Consider the following 17,930-nt stretch of genomic DNA (forward strand, 5'->3'; position numbering starts at 1 on the left):
ACGCAAGACTTGCGCGAAGTGCGTCTTGTGTACACACAGCAGACTGTGAGAGTTATCAAGCTTTGAAAAAATTCCACCCCAGAAATGGACCCTGATATCCAGGACGTCACTGTAGTTCAATACGAAAGTATAAGACCACCAGGGCTAGCACATACATGTAATATGAACTGGCGATGAGCTAACTCGAGTCTATCCCCAACGAAGGTTTGTGTGACCAGAACAGGGAAATATGTCCCTCTTTTGACCACTCACAGGCCCCTCAAGGGGGATATGCTCGCACTTATGCCAGTCAATATGTGTTTTATAACACACCTCGGTCTAAATATGAACTAGAACAGCGAAGCTGCCATGCCGATCACCAGATAGAACCAATGACTGACAGAAAAACCAATCATTTGATCAACTGATGGTCAAAGGGGTGGGGACTTTGAAAAGTATGAAGTTATGACATTTAAGATTATCATTGCTTTAGCTCATTCAACTGGAACCAGTGATCTTTCAGTTTTATCTTCTCATATTATATACATATAAGTAGCAATATTTGATAAACGTTTTGTACTCTTCAGTGATGCACTCTTTGGAGTTTTATTGTTTCATATGCATCTTTATGTAAAAAGTATTATTTGATATAGGTTTCAAGTCAGGAAATAAGGAGTTATGCCTATTCAATTTGTTCATTGTTTCAGCTCAGTTTTCTGTTTCCCTAGATTCATATTTTTTAGATGCTGTTGACTGTTCACATCATAAGAGGCCGCTGCTACCAGTAATTTTGTGTAGTATACTGCCCGGTTCTGGAACTGTTTCCCACAAATATTGCGGGCGATGTCTTGGCACGCATCTGGTTCACGGTGGTGCTAATCTGATACTTACCCCATTGAGTTTATAAGCCATGAGCTTGAGTTCATCTTGCTTGTAGCGATCAACGTCCTCCGTCTCCCCAAGTATGCCACAGATGATGGAGTCTACCACCGACTCCCACGTATTGCACAGGATTTGTTTGTACACCTGTCGTAAAAAGAACCAGATCATAAGTCATCTTAGGTCAACAATCTACTTCAGCAGAAAAGGCTGCTTAGCAATTTCATTTGCCTAACGAAAAATAGCAGGGAATCTGTCACCACTAGTGTTAAATACACAGTATATTTTATCTTTTGGTATATTTTTATTAATATTATCACATTGTGATTGAAAGGTCAAATCGCATGACAATTTACAAGATAAACAATAATTATAAATTGGAAAATACCCAAGAAAAATGTGAAAGAACAAGAAAAAGGAAAGTATACACATTGCACATACATGCAGATTCGTCTTACAATGAACAAGTTAAAATGACATATAAGTATGCATACACACCACAGTTTAGTAATCATCGTTATAATGAACAAGATTAGATAAAGTGAAATATAGGTGTGTCTACACAAAGTGCAACACTTCTATACAATCAAACCAATTGCTAGTGGCCACGAATGGATTCTACCGTGACCAAAACTATTGTCACAATGTCCTCAATCTATTATTACTCCATCCAGATAATCAGATGGTGGCCACTGACTAAAGACCAACTTAAAGGCAGTGGACACTATTGGTAGTTACTCAAAATAATTATTACCTCTCCCCATTACGAGTAATGGGGAGAGGTTGATAGTATAAAACATTGTTAGAAACGGCTCCCTCTGAAGTGACGTAGTTTTAGAGAAAGAAGTAATTTTCCACGAATTTGATTTTGAGACCTCAGGTTTAGAATTTGAGGTCTCCAAATCAACCATCTAAACGAACACAACTTCGTGTGACAAGGGTGTTTTTTCTTTCACTATTATCTTGCAACTTCGACGACCGATTGAGTTCAAATTTTCAAAAGGTTGGTTTTTTATGCATATGATGAGGTACACCAAGTGAGAAGACTGGTCTTTGTCAATTACCAATAGTGTCCACTGGCTTTAACTTTAAGTAACCTAACCGAAAACATTACACAACAATGCTACCAAACAGCAAAGTTAAATAACATTAGTATGACCACAAAATGCAATATTATCAATCCTCAACTTGAAGAAAGCAGTCATTTCAAAGTTGTTACACACACAGCATTTTATTACAGGAAAAAGCAATGATCTGTACAGTGGGGAAAGGAACACAATTTAAAACAATAATTTTGATGCAGATCTGAAAGAAATTTTCCATACAAAATGAATACAACATAATGCAACAAAATACAACAAGAAATGGCACAGAATGCAAATGGAAAAGTTACATCAGCTGGATTCAAAGCACAAAAACTGCCAAACAAATACAACATGCAATCGAAAAAGGAAAAGAATACGATACAAAGCTACAGAATACACTGCTTATTCCACTGTACAGTGGCTTACATTGTAACATTCTCATATTGTGACATCGCTTCATCAAAGAAATGGAATCCATAGGAAAATACAGAATACTATTAAAAAATACTCTGCAGAACACTCTCAGAATATTCCACAGAATACTCTACAGGATACTCTAAGAGAATAATCGATCAGAATACTCTAACAGAGAATCATACAAAATATTCTAGCAGAATATTGTAACAGAATACTTTCACAGAATACTCTAATAGAAAATTCTACAGAATACTCTAATAGAATATTATACAGAAAACTCGAATAGATTATCCTACAGAATACTCTACAGAATACTCTAAAGAGCACTCTACAGAATACACCACAGAATACACCACAGAATATTCTACTCACCTTAGGGAAGAATATACAGAAGAATGAGTTGATATCTGGGTTGTTGAAGGATGTCCTCTCATCTAGTAGGATGCCATCCACATAGTCATGGAATGTATGAAGGCTACATAGAAGCTGCACACCAGTCTTATCGCTTCCCTGTCAGGAATGGACAGGAGAAAAACAGAATCAAGACAAAGCAGACATGGACTCTCAAATACCGTTAGTCAGTTTTCATTCAGATATTACAAGTGAAACAGAAGCCCCAACAACTGTAAATGAATGCATTTGCCTTCATGTCTCATCATTTTCAAGCCGACAAATGTGCGCTCACACAGTGCGATTTTGCCCATGTAATTGAGTCGGTACTTTATATAGAAGAAGAAGCACTTTACCAAGTGTGTGTGGTATCTTAAAGTCTGATACTTAATGGTAAGGATAAGTTTTGATTTTAATCACAAGACTAAAACCAAAAATTAAGTCTCCAAGGAACAAGTAGCTTAACATTTTGAATAATTATTATCTCATATAGAATCAACACATGATGAGCAAGCCCCTGAAGTCAAAAGAGTCAGCTACAATCCCAGCCCTATCTCCAAGGGCCCCCGCCCCCTGGCTGGCCTCCCGCCCCCTGGCTGGCCTCCCGCCCCCTGGCTGGCCTCCCGCCCCCTGGCTGGCCTCCCGCCCCCTGGCTGGCCTCCCGCCCCCTGGCTGGCCTCCCGCCCCCTGGCTGGCCTCCTGCCCCCTGGCTGGCCTCCCGCCCCCTGGCTGGCCTCCCGCCCCCTGGCTGGCCTCCCGCCCCCTGGCTGGCCTCCCGCCCCCCTGGCCTCCGTTCAATAGTGGCTCTCATTACGCAGTCTGCGCTTAAAGGGTAGGTACACTATTGGTAGTTGTCAAAGACCAGTGTTTTCACTTGGTGTATCCCATCATAACCATAAAATAACAAGCCTGTGAAAATTTGGGCTCAATTGGTCATCAAAGTTGCAAGAAAAAACACCATTGTTTGACGAATTTGTGTGCTTTCAGATAGGAATTAAAGACTTCTAGCTAGAAGTAATTTACTACTTAAAGCCATTGGACCCTTTCGGTTCAGAAAAAAAAAAAAAGTTCACAGATTTACAAATAACTTACAGGGTTTACAGAAGGCAATGGTGAAAGACTTCTCTTGAAATATTATTCCATGAAATGCTTTACTTTTTGAGAAAACAGCAAAACAATATAAATTCTCGTTAACGAGAATTACGGATTTATTTTAAACACATGTCATGACACGGCGAAACGCGCGGGAACAAGGGTGGGTTTTTCCGTTGTTTTCTCCCGACTCCGATGACCGATTGAGCCTAAATTTTCACAGGTTTGTTATTTGATATAGAAGTTGTGGTACACAAAGTGTGGGCCTTGGACAACACTGTTTACCGAAAGGGTCCAATGGCTTTAATTGAGAAATTACCTCTTTCTCAAAAACTACGATTCTTCAGAAGGACTCTTTTCACACAATGTTTTATACTATCAACAGCTCTCCAGTGCTCGTTAATATTTGTTTTGAGTAATTACCAAATGTGTATCTTCCTTTTAAGCTGGAAATAACAACATTGAGTGGAAGGGGGGTGGGGGGAAGGTGTGTGCTTTGTCACCAAAAGCAAATACATTGTTGAAATGATTTTGAAGGTTTGCATGGTGAAGGTACAAGAAAGTGACACTGCGTGTGACACCTTGAATTGAATCTCTGAAATCATTCTGAGAAGAACCGGAGATATCAGTTATAGAGCGTCGCTGCAGTATAAATGGTAGAGTGAGAGATGACGCGTGTTCCATCAATCAAATGACAAGGATTTGTGTGTGTGGTATAAAAAGAGTGTGTTTAACTATACCTCAGAATGGTAGATGAGTTTCCACAGCTTGGCAAACCAGTCAAGCTGAAGGGGTACACCTTCAAGCGCCACCAAACCACCTGAAATAAATAATAACACAAATAATAATCAAACTCAAGAGCAATCTATCTATAACCAAACAAATTCTGAGGCGCTGGGAAAAAAAAACTTTTAAAAAGCTAACACTACAAGATAGTTAGATAATCTAAGTATACAGGGGATGTAATTCAGAGCACATTAAAGAGAGATGTGCACACTAACACAAACAAGTGGTTAAACAAAATATATATAATCAGTCATAAGCAATGCTGAACAAGGTTTTAAGAATGCTTTTGAAATTAAAATATTACAAACAGCCAATATGCACACACGGACGTTGAAGCAGATGATCCAAAGAACAGATAAATACTGCTGCAGCCAATTGCACAAAACGCTAGGATACATGAAATCCTATCTCGAGTTAGGATGGTTCCAATGTATCCTAATGTCTACGGTTACAGAACTTAACTCGTCCCAAGTCCTAAGATTAATCATAAGTTCGGGAGAGTTTGGTGAAATTGATGACTGGAGTGTAGCTGACAAACTATGTCACTTCAGAGGAGACCAATCAAAACACTGCTCTTGCATAACACGAAACGCAACTGGGACACTATCTCACGTGTCGTTTTTAAGCACAAAGAACAACTATCGTCCAATCATTTGACTCCTTTGACCCCAGTGGAGGGCGCTTTTTGACCCCAGTGAGGGCCCTTTATGACCGTGTGAATACACATGCAAGGGGTCTACCCAAAGCTTACGTCACTGCAAGTTTATCTACTGAAATCACTGGGCCTGTAAGACCAGTGTAAGTCTACAGGGGGCCAGTCTAACTGACTACTACTTACTGAGGTTGATGGTATCCTCTGTGAAGAGGTTGACGTTGAGGGCAGTATGACAAAGCGTCTCTACGAGCTGATGATATGGTAGGAAGTACTCCCTCAATGCTGCGTCGTACGCTGGATCCGAACCCTGTTAATGCACATACAAACAATTTTAACCGCTATTTTTTATTATTTTATCATAAATCTTTTTCCCTCCAACTGTCTGACCATTCCATATCATCCATAAAGTTTGGGATGATAGATGCACTATGCCCGCCTGCCTACAATACAATACTGTGTGATGAATACATCTACATAGTACACAGTTAACCCACCTACTTACAGACCATTGTTAAAAAGGGGCTCAAATGTCAAAGGGCTCAAAGGTCAAATTCAATTTTGATGTGCTCTCATTTTCCAATAGTCTTTATGAAAACAGACAAACGTCTTTAAACTCACTTTGAAATGGTGCAATTTTATTTGATATTAAATTTGTAACAAGACATCATCGCACATCAACAACAAACAAATAGGTACAACTCAAAGAGGAATTTTTAGCGCCAGTCAAAAGTTCAAGTTCAATGCCGTTTTGAATGAATATCAAACATATTCAAGAATGAACTAAAAATTCTCAGCACAAAAATGTACAGATCCTTTTTCAAATGTGACATAATCGAGAGCTTAAGGATTTTTACACAAATTGCACATGTGAGGGTAAATACTTGAAATTTGTTCCCCATTTGCATCCGAACTCCAGACTTGAAATGACCCACGGCATTCACAGCAATTGACGTGGTGCCCTGAGCTTTTATTGAGTTGCCCTTTGCAAAGTGTCAATACAAATTAACAATATCCTCATAGAAGAGCCCCTTATCGGGTGAAAATTGCAGTGCCCCTTCAAAAGCAAAGTTTAAGACCTGGAATTCCATCTATTGGAAAATGAGTAAATCACAACACTGAATTTGACCTTGGAGCCCCTGGTTCAAACCCTTACATGAGACGTCTCCAGTTGGCTGGGATGAAGGAACATCTGAAGCTCAGGTCTTAGAGGTCTGATGCTGGTCTTGTTCGGGGCAGGCTTTGGCATACGTCTTGGGAAGTACGGACCCGTGGACACTGATACATGCAAACAAAAATACAGGTTTGATATGAATATTGTAATAATAACGCAATCATTTTAGAGCGAGTAAGGTCACAAAGTTTCTGCCTATAATTTGAAAAAGGGCAACCATAACACCATAAAATTAAATGGCGATATAAAATGTATGCTAACATTTAACATTTGTCTGAAGTCTGAAAAACAACAAAAAATAAATGAATATTTATTAAAATAACCCTTCGATCCTACTGACTTATCACTCAATATCATTGACTGTAATTTGGGATGATAAATAAACTACGCAGCCTGCAATATGACATCATTTGGTGAACAACACAGTACACAGTACACAGTCAACCCTTGAACTGTCTGGCCATTCAATATCATCCACTATATATAGAATGGTTTATTAAAAAATGTCATAAGCAGCCACATGCTGAATTGCAACAATTTACAATAAAAAGAGTAAACAATACAAAATTTGAATGATAGATAAACTATGCCAGCTAGCAATATAATATCATGTGGTGAATGCATCTCAACAGTACACAGTCAACCCTCCTACTATCAGACCATTCAAGACCATCCACAATAATATTTGCCAGTCTGCATTATAACATCACATCCTGTGTTAAATGCACCTACACAGTAAAATGTCAATTCTGTCCTAAGTAGTACCCACCTTAACAAAACAATTATTGTTTATTAAACAAAATTAAATTCCTTTTTTGCTTTGAAGTATTACCCAAGAGCAGTATTCTAGGTGGCTGAATATCCCACGACACCAACAGCAATTGCAGTTATGCCCTGTGCTTTTGCTGTGGTGCCCCGTTGTAAAGTTTCCATACAAACTTGGAATTTCCACATAGAAGTGGCCCTTACCAGAGCAAAAATGGCCATGCCTCTTCAAGGACGAAGAATGATCGTGTAACGTCAAGTGAGCGCACACCACACATTTATGCTGGTTGAATTTGGGCACCCTGTTAATCCAGTAGCTAGGCTTATCTCACATTATTGATTCCAAGCTTGTAAAAGGGAAAACATAAATTTTGTGGGGGGGGAAAAAAATGGGGAAAAAAGAAATATGACAAAAATTGGCCAGATAAAAGTGGATTTAAATCTGCTTTTAATCTGAGATTTCACAGGTCTGCAAATTTGGATTTGGCAGTAAACTTACATGGGATGTTATTTGTCTGAAAGTGGTGATGAGCGTGCAGGATGATGGGTACCAGTCTTTGTACACATTCCCTCGGGTAGAGGGTTACCAGTTCATTCAGTAGAGCTGCAAATCAATCGCAATAAAATGCAGAATAAATAAACTTTTCAAAACTCCATGATCTGTAAGATGACAAAAACTAGGAGCAGATACAATAATAAATACATACACATGGAGTAGGAAATAGGAACAGCTCAATTCAACCTCCAAGTCACAACAACGAAAGCATTGAAGAAAAAGAGCATTTTACTATCGCATATCATTCATGTCATTTTTATAAAACTGCGCAGGACCTTTAATCAATAGTGCCTTTTGAATTTTTTTGTATCTGCTTGTTTTCAGAAATTAGATTGTTCGTATTTTTCAAGATTATCATGACATGGTGTTACTGCAAACCTTACTATATTGACCCAATTCACCTGACGTCATCATCAGAGTAATGTTGGTTGCACCATATTGGTGGGCAATGTCACTATGCGTTTTTCAGTGAAGTGCGCATTTCAGGCGACGCGGCGTTTACAAGTAAACCTATTGACCACCAAAATGGTGAGCGTGGCACAGTCAATATAAGATTTTTCAAGTTTTTATCAGTTAAAAATCGTGACGATTTAAATTCACTTGGAACGATTGACAGGAATGTGAGTCACTGCCAACCAGGTAGTGACACATCACCACACAAGCCTCTTGACATTTGTACGCTCGGTCTGATCCACAGCAAGGTCAACTTACCAAGACTTTCTTTCCTAACATTATCCGGTGTGTAGCAGTTGAGTAATGTCAACAACTTCTGGGCAAATTCCAACCGCTCCTGCCACTGTAGTAACGACTGCTTCACATCTGTCAAAACACAATTGTTTATAATCTGAGCTTATAAAATGACCCCTTGCATATGATGTATTATTCTTAGGCACCTTATCAAAACTTTTCCCCGGACAACTTGTGGATGGGTTTTCCCGAAACCATTTGGGAACAACTGCTGGCTCCCAGTAGATAGCAAATCTAAAGTGTGTGCGGTTTTACCAACATTAAACAAATGGCGCATAGAACTTTCCTGAAAACATTTCCTGGAGTTTATACAGAATGCACAATATTTTGTTGAGGGATAACAATTTAGCTCCGGGAAAACTTTTCTGTAAGTTATCCGGGAAAAGTTTAGATAAAGTGCCTTATTACTCTATCCTATCTAGAATAGAGGCTAAACATGTGTTGGTCGTGTTGTCGGAGTGTTTTCTTTCCTCGCCTTCCACCTCTAGGAGCCCCGTTTGAATCCTGTCTGGGGCCAAGTGGGACTGAGTGGATTGGGTTTTCAGCCCCTACCAGCCTGAGTGGGTTTTCAGCCCCTACCAGCCTGAGTGGGTTTTCAGCCCCTGCCAGCCTGAGTGGGTTTTCAGCCCCTGCCAGCCTGAGTGGGTTTTCAGCCCCTGCCAGCCTGAGTGGGTTTTCAGCCCCTACCAGCCTGAGTGGGTTTTCAGCCCCTACCAGCCTGAGTGGGTTTTCCCCTGGAATAATTCTATAGGGTTTCTAGTGAATGGAATGGAATCTTTTCTTGCAAAGAGGGTAGAGGCTGATATTGTGTTTGAAAAAGCAATAGGAGCGTCACGGCAGCTCAGGGGTGGATTTCACAAAAGAGTTAGGACTAGTCTTATCTCTAGTTAGGACCAGTTACTCGTCCTAACTTAGGACTATCCATGCAATTTGTATATCTCCTAGGACTAGTCCTAAGTTAGGACTAGTCCTAACTCTTTGTGAAATTGACCCCAGGGCTGTGTACTCCCCAGGAAGCTGTGAAAGGTTAAAGGAATACTTTTGGCCCAATGACCAGGGCACTAATGTAAAGCGCATTGATATGTTATTGTAACACATGCTACTTAATTACTATTAATTATCATTACTGCGCTACCCCAAACCTCCTCAGCCAAAGAGCGTAAGAAGAACAAGTGACTGTACATTGTCTGATTACCTACCCTTTCTATCTCTGTATTTGACGGCACATTGTAGAGTCAATAGCGTGATAGAGAGAAGCTCGACCAGATCTCCAGTGACATGGCAGGCCGTTGCCTCCTGGTACATCATGTGTAGTGTGTTGAATGCCTGCAAATCAACAAGAAGACATCAACCATGTTGGAAAGACTACACAAAATGCACACAAGGCCTGAAGGCCACTTCAAGGTGTGGGCTACAATTTTTTTTTTTTCCAGAGGCCGTTGCCACCTACTCCTAGGGCTGAAACAGGGTTACCCCTTTTACAGTCCAAACGGATGTATGTAGGCTTGGGTATCATCAGTGCGAAGCCTGACCAGTAGAGCAGAAAGCACTACCTCCCCAATTTTACGTGGCAAGTGTCAAGACCGGGATTCAAACCTACACTCTGTTGATCAAACACCAGAGCTTAAATACGATGCCCTGGCCAGATATTTTTTATGGGTTAGGGCAAGGCGTCAGATACTTCATGGGTTAGAGCAAGGCACCAGATATTTCATGGGTTAGGGCAAGGCGCCAGATATTTCATGGGTTAGGGCAAGGCCCCAAATATTTTATGAGTTAGGGCAAGGCGCCAGATACTTCATGGGTTAGGGCAAGGCGCCAGATATTTCATGGGTTAGGGCAAGGCGCCAGATACTTCATGGGTTAGGGTAAAGCGCCAGATACTTCATGGGTTATGGCAAGGCGCCAGATATTTCATGGGTTAGGGCAAGGCCCCAGATATTTTATGGGTTAGGGAAAGGCGCCAGATAATTCATGGGTTAGGGCAAGGCGCCAGATACTTCATGGGTTAGGGCAAGGCGCCAGATACTTCATGGGTTAGGGCAAGGCGCCAGATACTTCATGGGTTAGGGCAAGACGCCAGATACTTCATGGGTAAGGGCAAGGCGCCAGATATTTCATGGGTTAAGGCAAGGCGGCTTTTTTGAGAAAGAAGTAATTTTCCACGAATTTGATTTTGAGGCCTCAGATTTAGAATTTGAGGTCTCGAAATCAACCATCTGAAAGCACACAACTTCGTGTGACAAGGGTATTTTTTCTTTCGTTATTATCTCACAACTTCGACAACCAATTGAGCTCAAACTTTCACAGGTTTGTTATTTTATGCATATGTTGATATACACCAAGTGAGAAGACTGGTCTTTGACAATTACCAATAGTGTCCAGGGTCTTTAAGTCTCTTGTTCAGTGGTGGGCAATAAATCAAGGCAATCCACCAAGGGCAAGTGGATCAACAAAATTTGTCTTGTTTAATTATGGGTCATTATTTCTGTAGTGTAGCCAGGTTTCCAAAATGGCCTTTTGACTGTGTTCTTTCTCTACAACATTTGATACTCCTCATCATTTACTATGTCTCAGATCAATGCACTGGGTGGCACAAAGTATTTTGCTCAGAGTGCTGGGCAAAAATTGTGAGTCCTGGGCAGGCCCGCCCAGCACCATCCAGCTACAACACTGGTTAAGATGCAACTCAGCACTTTGAGACATCTTCTCATGAGTCAAAGAGATTGTTGTTGATACTTACATCCGCCAGTCTGCTGAGCCCATGGTATGTGATGACGCCCAGTCTGTCTTCATCATTCTCTAGTAACACGCGGAATGCACTGCCAAGAACAAACATCAGACACTCAACATTAAAGTAAAATTTAAAACTTGCCATGGTGGAAATTCAATCCAGCAATTAATACATGTAGATGTTAAACTTGCATTGGGGATATAAGAATATTCTATTTGGTTTAACCCATCATCGAAGTGTGTTACCACTGTATACTCAGTGCTTTCCCGAGTTCTGTGAACAAATCACAGGCATATTACTCGTGTGGGATTCGAACCTTTGACCTTTGCAATTCTAGAGCAGCGTCATACCAACTAGACCACTGAGATTGCCTGGTTCGAATCCAGCAAGGTTTGCTGTAACACCATGTACTATACCGTAATGGCATCCTAATTTATATTTATTACTACTATATATTTATTGTTCTACTCATCTATTTGATCAGCAATGAAACCAAATTATGAGTTTGGGTAGGAAGTGCCTGGTTTTGGCATGGAGTAACACAAACAGCCTAAATTAAAGAAGCAATCCTTAAAATGAGCTGTTTATCATACAGTAGCCATCTTGCTCTTTTCCCCTAGGTACACTATCCATTATTAAACTATTTCTGTGACGTCACTCGTTTGTTGAAAGTGTTGATTATTTTTTACGAATCTACACTTAACTGTAGATTCGTAACATAATCTACAGTTGAGTGTTTATTACAAACTTAAGTAGGCCTAAATAGTTCAACTTGAAAATTACTGTCTTTCCAAACTGAAAGATACATGTAGCATGAAGTGCAACAAAACAAACCTGAAAATATGTTAGCTTTCAATTTACAAAAACATTTTCCAGTTTAGAAAAATCACTTTAGTAACACAATTTATGTTAGCTAAGCAAGCTGACGTTGTACCTGATAAAATTGCAAGATGCCTATATTTATTTTGAAAAATGATTATATAATGTCACCAACCGTCGTCGCTTAAAAACTAGTGTTGTTACTATTGAGAAATCAAATTTATTGAAACTGTTACATAACCAATAAGGGAAATCAATTAAGTCAGAGAATAGACTCTAAAGTGTAGATTCGTAAATACAACGTACGAGCCGCTCGCCTTCGGCTCGTACATTCTATTCACGAATCTACACTTTCTCGTCCATTCTCCTCAACAGAATACTGATTCTTAGTACACGAAAAAGGCGCCAGACTATTTCTTTCCTCGCAGCTTCATTCTGGTTACACTCCATAAAGCTGTCAAGCACAAAATTTGCTTAGAACAAAAAAACAATATGCTCAGCAGAGGAAAAAATGTGCTAAGCACAACATTAGAACAGAAAAGTTGTGCTTAGCAGAGAACAAATATGCTTAACATAAACAGTTTACCAGCCAAGAGGCCATCCAATGCATAATGTTTAACTGGTTCCCTGCATATTTTTTTTTACTAAGCACCATTTTCTGATTGACAGCTTGATGAAACTGGGCAAGTAAACCATAGTCAAGTGGTTAGACTGCAGGACTTGCAATATGGTTGTGGGTTCGAATCCCTCAAGCTGCTTTCACAATGACTAGAATAATTATTGTGGTCTAGTTATAATCATATACGTTGAAGCAGAAACCAATGTTAGAATGAAAGAGAACGGCTGATGCCAGAATGCTGTTTATATACATGTACCCCTGTGGGACTTTGCTGAGTTCCCATCAAGATCATCTCAACAAACAAGTAAATAACCAAATTGGGCCCAGTTTTCTGTTCTGTGTCTGACCTGATAAGGGTTGTCCAACAGGAGCTTCTTTCCAGGCATTCCAGGTAACACTTGAGCGTCATTCTCTTGAATTCCTGGATCTGTGCACTCTCCTCGCTCGTTATATCCGGCTGGCGGGACACAAACAGCTTCATCATGCGGAACAGCTCATCCACAACCTGAAGGTCAGAAAGAGAAAGTTTCCTAAATGTCTCAGTAACAAGGAAAACATACTTTTTAAGAGGAGAAAATAATCTACAAGGGAAACTGACTGAAGAAAGATATTGGCAATATAGGGGGACCACCACTATTAGGGCTAGTCAGCTCAGTTGATAGAACACCAGCACATTTATCCGTAGGTCGCAGTTCACATCCCGCTTTGATCAAGCTATTATGTTCTACCCACAATTAGCTATTAAGCTCAGGAACTTCAATGCAAAGTTCCTAATCACATTAGCAGGGAAGTAGATCAACAGACCCCTCGTAAACACTGTGAACCGAAAACAAAAGACAAGACACACATAAAGGTGCCATGCAAAACTATAAGCAAGTGACCTCAAAGAGGGCGCTGTTCAAGTTGGTCACATCATGCCCAAGGGGAGTCCTTTGTTGGCAAAGACCCCTACTTCCCCAGACAGCCTTCAGTTCTTACCGTAGGGTACTACACAGCCCAAAATGCCACTATCCCAAATAACTTTCAGTTCTTACCATAGGGTACTGGCTAGCATAGGGAGTGAGAAACCTGAATGCCCACTGCATGTTCTGATGGACAGCCAGAGCTCTAGCAAACTGAGGCGACTGTTGACAGCAGAGACGTAGGAGTCCGTAGTAGGCCGGCAACATGATCCTGTTGAACATCACCACCTCCTGGTCGTCATGATCCGCTCTGAAGCACAAAGAAAAATAGGAAAAGGAATTAGTGTAAGGGTTGAACATAACCTGTAGACCATGTAAGTCATGCATGTATTCAAACATTTTGGGACCACTTTAGTCCAACGTACACTGCTTTGTCGCATAAAGAAAACAAACTCACACACTTTTGGGGGTCCAAATGTTCGAATCGCTCAGTCAATGGACACCAATGTCATGTGTGACAACTGTCTGCCACACTCATCACTTGGGAGTCAAATTGCACATGAAATCATGGTAAGCAGTTTAACACCCGCCACTCTGTACCAACAAGAAGACACTAAATACTAACCCCCGAAGCTGTTGCTACATTCTTCAGTAGCTCCTGTTAAAGGCAGTGGACACTATTGGTAATTGTCAAAGACTAGCCTACACAGTTGGTGTATCTCAACATATGCATTAAATAAAAACCTGTGAAAATTTGAGCCCAATCGGTCATCAAAGTTGCGAGATAATAATGAAAGAAGAAAACACTTGTCACACGAAGTTGTGTGCGTTTAGATGGTTGATTTCGAGACCTCAAGTTCTAAACCTGAGGTCTCAAAATCAAATTAGTGGAAAATTACTTCTTTCTCGAAAACTATGTCACTTTAGAGGGAGCCGATTCTCACAATGTTTTATACCACCAACCTCTCCCCATTACTCGTTACCAAGTAAGGTTTTGTGCTAATAATTATTTTGAGTAATTACCAATAGTGTCCACTGCCTTTAATGTATATGGGAACCAAGAGTACCCACTCCTCAGACTACAGAGACAGTTGCTATGTCAAACGGTTCAGGGTAAGCTTTTGTTGGGCAAACCCTAGTTCAATTATGCCACACACATTAATTCAAATTGCATTTAGGCTTTCCAAGTCTCTGAAATAGCAACTGTCTCTATAGTCTGAGGAACTCAAATTCTAGCGTTAAGTTGTGACTAAGCAAGACATTACTTAAATCTAACTCACAAAAGGCTAAAAGGTTAAAAACACAGAGCGAGTGCAATAGACAAGCACCCCTAGGAAGGTTACAGAATTGGTAAGAAACAAAAATGGTTAAGATCACAGATTTACATAAAACTTACACGGTCTAATGATGATGACAGTAGAAAACATCCCTTGAAATATTTCTGTCTGAAATGTCATATTTGATGAGAAATAAATAATCTAATTTCGCATTTGGAGTTTATCGTACAGTGAGCGTTTTATTCATTTTTGTTTTGGCATCGATGCAATGCAAAATTTGTGATCGGTTTTTCACTAAACTTCTACAGGTTTGTCAGTTTATGTATATTGTGCTTACACTGCCAGCATCAGTTTGGATTTTGACTTAAGGATCCTGCCAACGAGTTACAAATGTAAATGTAATTGAAGACAGCACTTACAGGATGTAGTTGTACGGCAGGTGTTTGACTACAGTTGGATTGCTGATGATCAACTCTACATTCTCAGGAACGTCCACGCAGGCATTGTACCAGAACTGGAGCATAGCCTAGGCAATCGGGAAAGAACAAAGGCATAAATAGAATGAGCCATTGCAAACTGCTTAACAACCAAAAGGACCTTTGGTATAAATGCAAAATAGTTAATGGTGTGGCATTTCGACTCTAGCAGAGTCTTTCTCGAAGACTCTGCTAGGGTCCAAACGTCAAGACCAAAATTAATGGTCTTACGTTTAACTACTTTTCACCAAAAGGAAAGGTAACGATCCAGTTTTTGGTCAATAGACCTTATGCAATGCATCATCCCGCTACCAACTTAGAGGTAAGCCAATGATGACACAATGGAAACGCATAGCTGTGCATGCGCAAAACACAGAATGAGCCATTGGCAACCTCCATTTAACCTCCATTTTATTAAGGAAGAAATTTCATGCTACGCAAATTGTTGTGCTTACAGGCTTTATGAAATTGAGCCCAGGGCTTCACAAGGCTCATTCCTGAGTTATCGCTAGTTTAGTTTTCACAATCCTCCCTAACATACCTGTTTATTGTGGTTGCATGGTATCGGAGGCTCAGACAACTTGGGCTGGTACAGGTTCCAAAGATCCATGAAATACTGGGAAAACTGTCAACAGAAAGAGCAATATCAAAAAATATGTTAATAAGTGTGTCTGTTAGGTGATTCTCCACTAAGGCTAAGTGTGGATTCTTCTGCTTACCATAAATGTCGATTGTTCCCTTACAGAGCCAGGGAAGTTACACTTAGGTTTATGCAACTGTTAACAGTGGTATTTTGCACATTATGATCATCTTTGACATACAGATTCCTTGCTTATCTGTGAAACAAATTTGCTTCAGCGTAAATTTTTCTGCCATCCTACTAAGATTTTCTTACAGTAAGCAGAATTGAAGGGAAAATCGTATATAGTACGGACAGAGTTACACCAAGTGGAAGTCTGGCTCCCTGACTTACCATTCTCTTCTCTATCCTACTGATGATACAGTGACTGAGTACAGAGAAGTAAGCAACCAGCTTGGTGGTCCCATGGATAGATGCATCTAAGGATAGATAATAATAAAACATAAGAACTCTGGGGTTTACTTTGATTTTTACTTTGACAAAATACCATTATTGTAAAGTCATTGAAAAACACAAAAAAGGTTATCAAACTTATCAAACTATACAAACTATACAAACAAACAAGTAATAACTACAACGTTCTAAACAGATCTGAATATTTTGGGCGGTTGTTCTAAAGTTTGAGCCAGTGCAGCCGGAAGAACCATGGCCAACTGCTTTCAATGAATATGGCTTGCAAAGCGTTTAGACATCTTCTGAGTTTGCTTAGTCTGCAAATCTTAGAAAAGAATCTTTAAGACTCTTAATGACCCCTCCCTCCTCACGCTGTTCCACTCTGACACACATCAATGCAACAACATTCCAGGTAAAAATTAATTTTGCGAGACTAAATTTACCAATGGCGGAAAACCCACAAATAATAAAAACTTCTGGATATTTTTGAACTGGTTCAAAACAACACAGTAAGGTCTCCATCGACTGTGGCATTTCTTTTGCCCAAACTGTGAGACACATAAAAGGTTTGACTTACCAACATAATGCCTTGCTCTCGGCAGGTGTTTGAGTAAGATTGAGTAGATCTGCTGAAGGATTACCACGGCTTCTGGATTCAACTAAACAAAAATTCACCGAATAAATAAATGTAATCCAAAGCAAATTTTACGTAATAGTACAACAAACAGCATTACCTTATCACCTCCAAACTCGGAACATATTAATAATGTCAAACTTGCAGTAAATTTGTCTTTGTTTAACCTTAAAATTACTTCAAATTTAGGCAGTCGGATTTCCTTGTGGTTTATTAGTTAATAAAAAGTCGTACCCCCTTTAAGGTGATCCCTCTCTTGCTGCTTCACAGGCTGTATCTAAAGCTTGGATGTGATCCCTAGCTATATATAAGGCAGTTAAGATTTGAATGGCTTCGGACAGGCACCCCAAACAAATATATTGACAAATTAGGAAGGCCACCAACATTGGGCTGGACAGCTTAGTTGGTAGAGCGCTGGCATGTTAACCTGGTGGTTTCAGGTTCAAGTCTGGATCAATTTGTCTTTGTTCGACGCAAAATCCAATTTATTTTTAGTCATTTGCACAATTCCTCTACCTAACTTCTCTCAAGTGCACATTTTTGGACAAGTAAACCAAGTCCGACTACTCCCCAATGACTTACTCGAATCTCCTTCTGTGGACTATGAACTGACCGAGCTGAGCGGAAGGACTGTCTGAAGTGAGCGTCAGGAACCAAGGAGATCAACAAAAAGGCAGCGGCTGGTGACAAGAGAAAGGTATCATTGATGAAATGGATTAAACTTATTCATGCTTAAAGGCGAGGTCATATATTGGTAACTACTCCAACAATTAACGTCCATAAAGAATGACTTGGAGAGAAACACTACAGCTGGTAATATAGCTTTTCAACAAAAAATTCAACAAAAATCCTTTTATTTGAACACTTGGCTCATTAAATTTCGTTCAAATAATGAATGCTCTGTTGAATCAGCA

General features: G+C 40.0%; 1 protein-coding gene across 5 annotated transcripts in view; it reads right to left on the minus strand.

Annotated features, from left to right (window-relative positions):
- LOC139934604 (ubiquitin carboxyl-terminal hydrolase 34-like) overlaps positions 1–17,930 on the minus strand; it is an 84,918-nt gene that overhangs the window by 5,652 nt on the left and 61,336 nt on the right. For all 5 annotated transcript variants that reach the window (XM_071928927.1, XM_071928903.1, XM_071928919.1 and 2 more), the window contains exons 59-74: positions 17,599–17,696; positions 16,960–17,041; positions 16,323–16,408; positions 15,891–15,974; positions 15,293–15,399; positions 13,729–13,906; positions 13,042–13,199; positions 11,266–11,344; positions 9,722–9,848; positions 8,487–8,594; positions 7,719–7,823; positions 6,437–6,558; positions 5,467–5,590; positions 4,583–4,662; positions 2,733–2,870; positions 871–1,005 (exon numbers count right to left, since the gene is read on the minus strand). In XM_071928927.1, the coding sequence (XP_071785028.1) occupies positions 871–1,005; positions 2,733–2,870; positions 4,583–4,662; positions 5,467–5,590; positions 6,437–6,558; positions 7,719–7,823; positions 8,487–8,594; positions 9,722–9,848; positions 11,266–11,344; positions 13,042–13,199; positions 13,729–13,906; positions 15,293–15,399; positions 15,891–15,974; positions 16,323–16,408; positions 16,960–17,041; positions 17,599–17,696 (1,811 nt within the window). The remainder of the gene's footprint in view (positions 1–870; positions 1,006–2,732; positions 2,871–4,582; positions 4,663–5,466; positions 5,591–6,436; positions 6,559–7,718; positions 7,824–8,486; positions 8,595–9,721; positions 9,849–11,265; positions 11,345–13,041; positions 13,200–13,728; positions 13,907–15,292; positions 15,400–15,890; positions 15,975–16,322; positions 16,409–16,959; positions 17,042–17,598; positions 17,697–17,930) is intronic.

Source organism: Asterias amurensis, chromosome 1 (genome assembly GCF_032118995.1).
Source record: "Asterias amurensis chromosome 1, ASM3211899v1".
Taxonomy (NCBI): domain Eukaryota; kingdom Metazoa; phylum Echinodermata; class Asteroidea; order Forcipulatida; family Asteriidae; genus Asterias; species Asterias amurensis.